Here is a 7,964-nt window from a genome sequence, read left to right as displayed (position 1 = left end):
GCACATCAGAATCTTTTCTGACAAAAAACCAACCACAATTAATCACTAAGCTCACAGAAAAAAATGCAAGGGGAAGCACAAAATGGAGGATGAGGTGAGAGCCAGGAAAACTCAGTATCCTAGCATGAGTTTTGCATCTTATCTGGCCAGATGCCACGCAAAGGCAGCTTGCTGCATCCCTGCTCGCCTGGCAGCAGCCTCTGTCTGTTAGATTGCATGATCATTGAGTTTAGATGGCCCAGTGGGAAAGCTGCTAAAAGGCAGAGCTTTATCAGTAATCACAGAGGCTTTGCAAAAGGCTACGGCTGTTTGCTTTCTGCCTTAGCCTGACCCTGTGATTAGAGATGCACTCATCATTATTCGCTTATTAAGACTTGAAAACAGGGGACAGAAATTCACTCAGCTCCTCTTCACGATCAGCAAGTGTTCATATGAGCTTTTAGGTTATTAAGCAGATGCAGAAACTACTGAAGTGAGATCTTCCAGGGACATTACAGGCTTCAGAACATGTCCTGCATGACTGGATTGAACAAAAGCTAACATTTCCTCTTTGTTTAGATATTAAACTGAAGGTTGTTGAGCCATTTCTTCCTTTCATGCAGGGAGACCTTTAAAGCCATGTACTCAAGTACAGGCTTGAGATGATCAGTAAGTTTTGGTAACTGTAACCAGCTCTTTGAAAGAGAAGGTATAAGCCCCCTCCCATCACTGAGTTAAGACCAGGACCCAGAAAGGGCAGGGATTTGGATTCAATCATGTCCCCATGCTTTCTATGAGCTAATATGGAGGTGGTAGCTGTTCTGGATCCTAGTTTTAAATTATTGCTATAAAGTACCTTCATTCCTGAAAGCAACTGTCTCTCTGAGGACAACCTGGAAGTCAATCCATCTCCCAGTCCAATCTGAGTGCTAAAATTCTGAAAACTAGTTTCTTATCCATATCAGAATATACTTATTTGAACACTTAAGGAATGGTACTTATATAATGTTTTGAATTTCTTAGTCTGTAACATTCCATATTTTCTATCTCCATTGTTACCATTCTGTGAAGCAGCACACTCAGCCACTTCAATAACCTTCATATACCCTGTAACAAAACCCACCGACGTGGTTTACCACTCAGAGACCAGAATGGAAAAGAAGACCTCCAGTTTTCCTCTTAACCAAGGCAATTCCCTAAAGTGACAATAACATTAGAATAAACCATATCAGCCAAGGATAATGCTATGCTCAATATTTTATTTATATTTTATGTAAACATAATTTGCTTTGTAGGCACAATAGAACAAAAGCTCTAAAGCAACAAATACAATTAAACAGTGTTTCAGTTCACTTCAATCAGGCTTAAGTTAAAGAGAAGCTTTCACAGTTCCTTTAAGGCAAATTGAGAAATAATTTGTTTCACTTGAAGAAACTATCCAATTGTCTTAGAGCTGTTTACACAACACTTGTCAGTAGTAAGCACAAACCTTCTTTTCTTCTACCAGTAAGACTGGTCAGTAACCAGTCTCAGCATCGTCATTTTGTGTAGCGTGTCCTCCACCATGTCAGATGCAATACTACTGTGTGTGGTATTCTAAAAGGTATTTAGGGCTGTGGGCCAAATTCTGCCAGCACAAATCTTGAAGACCTGAAAAGCCTCCATTCATTTCAGGAGTAACCTTCATACGTGCCATCTTAATGCCAGAAAGCTGAACTCTGTGCTCTACTGATGGCAATACTCATCTGTGTTGCACTCAGGTAGATCCAGAAGATCCTTTGTACCCACTGCACTGACCTGATACTCTGCTGATCAGAAAATGGCCCTAAAATTGATATGAATTAGCATGAAGAGTATTTTTGCCTCGCTAACAAAACCAGAACTAGCCAGAATTACTCCACTTGACTGTTGTCCCTACGGTGTCTGTGGCCATGACCAAGATCACCCATCTTTATTTGTCTTGAAGGGAAATTTAACTGTAGAGCCAACCATACTGCGGTCTAGAACAGAAGAATGAATTTGCTATTCTGCTTGCCCTACTAATTTAAGGCCTTGAGAATGCCACTTTACTGCCAGCTCGAAGGTCACCAGCAATATTGCTCACTTTGGCGTCAAATCAAAACTCCTAGTTATGTTAAGGTTTGTTGCAGGACAACATCGTTACACTAACTGCAAAACAAAATCGGGCATGTTTCCTACCACTGTCAGCTTATGAGTCGTGAAAACTTAATGGTCTTTCTTAAAAGCCCAATTGGCAAGCCCAGTACATGGAAATCTCTCTCTGAACATGTATTTCGTGTGGATTAAGTCCCTGTTGGGGCCTGATATGGCACTGGAAGTGTAGGCAAGTCCAACTGGAAAGGAAAATCAACTATAGTGAAGTTTGCATCAACATCTAGAGAAAACTGAATTTCAAAAGCTGCTCTTTTTTTGGCATTTTTCTCCACAGTTACTTTCCTCTTTATTACTTTCGAATGTTTAACCCGAGGGAAACTCCTTCAGAAGGAACATTCTGCATAATGATTATCTGGTATTAGAACAGCAACTTCACGAGCACACTGCAAAGAGATGGACATTCATACTCAGGCAGCAAGATGAAACAAATAATAAAACCACGAGAGAATCTTCTAAAACCACACATAAAAGTCATCCACACCCACAAGTCCTTTCAAATGGAGAAAAGCCTGAGAAGCTCATCCTCTCCACTTCCATTAGTTTTTAACTTGTGTCACGACAGGACATTTGCAGATTTAGGTGAACAACTAGCCGTGCCTGGAGAAACACTTTCTTTTGAAAAAAATGTATTAATTCCCAGATATGTGGCATGATCCAAGGTCTCTGAGGTTCCTTCAGCACTTCTGCTGTAGGTGATTGCAGTCATTTGAAAAGAATTGTTCTAACAAGACAATCGAGGACCTGAGTAGCTGCTGCTTGGATAGGTGAAAGACATGGAAAAAAATACTTTTGTCATGTTTAGATATAGTTTCCTCTAGTGGGAGGTAGGTAAGTCTAGCTGGTCTCTGAATACTTGATCCTGCAAATAGTTACAAACATAACTGTACATATGCAGCAGAGCTTTAGACAGAACTACTGACCTAGATAAAGTTATACCTGTGCATAACTTCTGATGGCGTGAAGGCCTAAACCTCATTTTTAGCTGGGTTATGTTCTGTGAGAGTTCAGCTCCAGCTTAACAGTTGATCAACACATTAACAAGTCAGAGCAGTAAACTCCAGCAGCAACTTTCTTTCCATGCCCTAATGAGTGGTCCTTACCAATACAACTTAAAAATGAAATTCAAAATGGGTTTGGCTCTGGACACAGATGAGTCAACGTGGAGCAGATGTTCACCCATCAATAACAACGCTAACTGCTACAGACAAATCAAGTGCTAGGTCTAAAAAGGGTGGCTCACTGACCTCTTTCTGTGCCCGTGAAGTATGAGGTGATAGCTCAGATCAAGAGGAAAGCATGGTAGTTAGCACATGGAATGAAGCCTTAATTACTGGCGCTGATGACTAACGTGATTATTCAATACGAATCCAAGTCTCTCAATTATTTCTTGCCCAGATTCAGATTCCACAATTCTAAATGAGGTATTTTTGAAAATGAAGATAGGATTGCTTATAAAATGACAAAGCATGACTGAGGAAAGTGAAAACTCAGCTTTTTCCAACTTTTATCTGTGGTTCATAAAAGGAAAACTATTTTAACACTGAAAATCCACAAACTTAAAATGCACAAACTTAAAATCCTCTCTCCAGTCACCAGAATCTTCCAGACAGCAAGTGGGGATTTTTTTTTGTTTACTATTTCCAACTTGAAAAAAAAGCCCAACCTCCCCCAAATAACTGTATGCAAAATGTTGGAATTTGCTTGAGAAAGATGCCCACCTAAAATTACACAGTAAGTTAATAAGGCTTTTAAACCAAAACAGAAAAATCCATGGGACTCCTACAGGGAAACTGGGGATTACACAGGAATGTCATAATACTGCACTGGATGAGAATGGCACTTGAGTTCAAAACAACAATGATCAACAGCTCATAGCTCAGCTGACTGCAGACAAATACAACACACACTGTACTACAGCATTTGTTCACTGATGCACAGAATAGATTTCCCAGTCTTGTTCCCTTCTACTTCATTGATCTTTCTGCCTCCACCACCTCTGGTTGTTACTGGATGAACGGCATGCGCTCTTTATTCTCGTTGTCCCCTTCGTGGTCTTCTTCCTCTTCTCCAGCCTCGCTTGTCTCTGTGCTGTCATTGGCCATCTGCAGGATGAAAGATGAAGGATGTCAGAGCATTTTTCACATGGTTTGATTCACCGTTATTTCAGATTGATTCATTTGATAAAGTGACTTCAACAATGAAAGAAGACATAGTTGCAACATGAAAACAAACGTTCTGTCTGTGCAAAACTTTTGTTGGCATTACACCACTTAGAGCTAAAACTGTAAGGTGTTCCCTCACAGCCTCCAGATGGATTATGGAATAGAAAGCTGTTATGAACAGAAAACTGTAGGACAGTTGCACTAAGTGGACTCTGCTCTGTGCACTTGTAACAAACTGATATTAAGGCTCTCAGGAAGTGTGAGTGTCTAGGAAGCTTACACAATGTGTGAGACCTCTTGTTTATAACTTTTGCTCTATCTGCTCTTTAACGCCCATTGGTAGAATCTGGTCCCACATGAGGCATGGAAAACTCATAGAGCAATTGTTTGACACAAAACACAATGAAACTTTATAAAGCAGTGGAAATGTAGATGCAGGGAGAGGCTGTACAGGTAGCATGCGACTGCAGAAATCTGGGGTTCAGGATAACATTTAAGAAGCACATCATGTCTTTTCACATGGGCATGTTTATCACAAGCAGTGTAAAGGTGAATGGCTTCCCTGTATTTCACCTTGCCAGTCTGGCTTGTCTCTAGAGATACAAGAATCTGGTTAACTGGACAGGTGGTAGTGTTTAACAGCACAGACTAAATTCTCTTACACACCAACATTACCTATCTTAGGACACAAGAAGATTCTTCAGTGAGCTTAAAACTATTTCAAAACAAATTAAGCAGGAGGCCTATTTCCTTTTTAAAGAGAAATGCAGTGACATTGTACCTTCTCTGCTTGATTACTTGCCTCTGCTGGAAACAAAAATCAAAATCTCAAACACAACACGACTGTGGAGAACAGCCGTGCTGGGAAGTTACCCAGATTTATGAACAAACACTGTTTTGTGAAAGTCTTCCCAACTTGTTCTCACCTTCTAACCAATGGCTAGTGTGAGTATACAGGATCAAGAGAAGAGATGGAATAAATCCATTAAGGTTGCATTATGGATCCTTGTTTACAGTTTTAAGATTCAATTCAGCTATAAACTAATGCCCAGTTTCCCTACGTGAGATCCCAAAAGCCTTCCTTTCCCTTGCAGCGATTTTGCATGAGATTTGGGGCCAATTTTTAAGCGCTTAATTGTAATTCCAGCTTCTTTTCTGTTTTTTTTTTTTTAAACAGGAGATGACTCAGGTCTGAAAGCAAACTTCATGCATCCCTATTGATTTGAAGTCAGTTTTTCATTATGTTCTTTGCTCCCATTTCCTATATCATCAGTGAATGTTTAGGCGTGAGCCTGACTTTCAGTTACTACTGCTTTCTGTAATCTTTCAGTACCAGGTTAAATGCTCCAAAGCCAGTGGACCAGAGCTCCTTCACAACATTTCTAAAAGTATTTATTTAGATATTATACTTCATATACTATAAGAAATAGTAAAAGAAACTCCTATCAAAAGTATACCCCGACTGAAGCAACATTGATTGGCTTTTTCTGTTCAATCCATTCATTCTTATTTATACAGGAATTTTCTATTATGGGAAATGACTTTCATCACAGGGACAGAAATAGATGTGGCAGTTTTACCCTGATCTATGACTTGCAGACACATTTTTGGAGAGGCAGATAGCCATTCAGTACAGCAAAATAGCTGCTGAGACTTTAGGAATTACAATTATATATATATAAAACTTTGGGTTAAATACATAAATGATAATTATTGCTTGTAGTTAGGTCCTATGGACTTAGAAGAAAACAGTATTAAAAAAAATGGTAAGGCATATGTCTCCAAAAGTCAGTACCATGCTTTAAATTGTGCGGGTGTACACCATGAATGCAGTGCTTTGCACTCACCAGGGGAGTGGGTGCTTTCTCCACATCCAGAATTAGTTTCCCTATATTTCCTCGGTCATGGATCCTCTGCATGGCCTCCTTCACCTGAAAGAAAGATAATGTACTCATTTTCTGGCACAGACTAAGAGAAGCCTGAATTCTTGCCCTTCAAAACCAGCAATACATTTAAGGCATACTATGTGCAAGGTCATTCCAACATCTGCTTGAAACAAAACTAAGAGTTACTCAATTTTTAGTCAGTTTTTGCGAGGCCTGATTTTTGCATTGTGGCTCTGAGTCTGGATGATGGTTTCTGACCAGCATCATACACACCTAATGCAAGACAAAAGTAACGTTAGCTGAGGTGCAGAGAGAGGTTCAGGGAGTTAATCCCTACAGGTTGGTCGTTAGCTTTTCTCTTTGCAGAATATTTATCCAAACCCCTGCTCTCACTGAAATGTTGATCTCATTGACCTCAGATATTTCTCAATGAATTTCTTTAGCACTCCTACAGAGGGAATGCTGTACCCAGGCAGTGGCTGTGATTAATACAGTTCTGTGCTTTTCACTGCACAAGTATTTCTTTCCTTCTTTTTTCCCAATTGTTGAGGTTTTTTCTTTTTTAAATTGTAAAGAAGTGGTGTCCTACAGGTACCACTGAGGCCAGACATTTAACAGCTGGCTGCAATTAGTACACACGAGGAAGGAACAAAAACCTCTTTTTACTGATGCACTAGTGAGGAGCTTATTTTGATGCACAAAGTTTCAGGACTCCTGAGAGTTCAGTGTTGATGAATTAAAATTGTGTTTGTTCAATGTGCAGCATTCACAGCACTATTAAAACACTGAAAACTGGAAGATGTCAAGAGTTTCCTCACTTTCATGGTGGGAAACCAGGAACCAAAAATGTACACACAAAGGCTGTTTCATTTCCTCATCACACTATTTTTTCTGGCCTAACAGCCTATGTTGAGATATGAAAGTTTTATGTTAATAGGATCTACCATTTGTGACAAAGTTTTATTGACTATTTTAAGAATAATGGCATAGATGTTTGAAACAACACATTGACTGGGGAGCAGGTGGGTCCCCCAGTACAGTTAAAAGCCAGAACTGGGGTCCAGGCACCTATGATAATTATTGAATGTCCAATACAGAAGGAGGGATGAGGTTTTTAGTTACTAAGCAAATGCAGCTTTCAGCTTCCAATTAAATTTAATGGATGCTGGGCACAAAATGTCTTTACCATCTGTCTGCCTTATTTTGAAAGCTGACTGCAGTGAACTCAATATTACAACCCTAATTTTGCAAAGTGGTTCCCTCAATTAGTAAATACCAGACTTTAAAAAAATCTGTTAGTGCAAATGAAAAATTGCACTGCAAAACACAATGACTTTCTAACTTGGGGCACAGTTGTAAATTAACCTTGAAAAACACAGTCTTATGAATCCCACTGGATAGACCTCTAAATATAGTCCACAAAATCACAATAACTTCTCTGAAGTTACCTTACAAGCAGAAGCAATACGTAACTATCCTAGAAGACTTGTTCTGCACTATGGACAACATTCCTTCAAGAACATCCCACAAAGACTCTGAAGAAGCAGCAGCTGTATCATTTTTTATGACTCTCATTAGCCAAATCAAGCTTTTAGGAGTCTGTAACATGGCATAAATAACCAATATAGAAGTGATAGAATTGAAGAAATCAGCAGACATGCTTGCCCATCCACTGAAGTTTATTACCAGGACATCATGTGGAAAGCAGAGCATGCAACATTTATTTTAATCTGTACCATATCATATTTAGTAAGGCAAATTT

The 7,964-nt window shown here is 39.4% G+C and overlaps 1 protein-coding gene across 1 annotated transcript in view; it reads right to left on the bottom strand.

Annotated features, from left to right (window-relative positions):
- Positions 1-1,279: 1,279 nt before the first annotated feature.
- The window catches only part of VAT1L (vesicle amine transport 1 like), a 54,417-nt gene continuing 47,732 nt past the window's right edge, over positions 1,280-7,964 (bottom strand). Inside the window, exons 8-9 of the mRNA XM_062007406.1 lie at positions 6,164-6,247; positions 1,280-4,256 (exon numbers count right to left, since the gene is read on the bottom strand). Coding sequence (XP_061863390.1) covers positions 4,158-4,256; positions 6,164-6,247 — 183 coding nt within the window. The 3' untranslated portion in view covers positions 1,280-4,157. The remainder of the gene's footprint in view (positions 4,257-6,163; positions 6,248-7,964) is intronic.

The sequence above is a fragment of the Colius striatus genome, chromosome 14, assembly GCF_028858725.1.
Source record: "Colius striatus isolate bColStr4 chromosome 14, bColStr4.1.hap1, whole genome shotgun sequence".
In the NCBI taxonomy this organism is placed as follows: Eukaryota; Metazoa; Chordata; class Aves; order Coliiformes; family Coliidae; genus Colius; species Colius striatus.
This window is presented reverse-complemented; position numbering and strand designations above follow the sequence as displayed.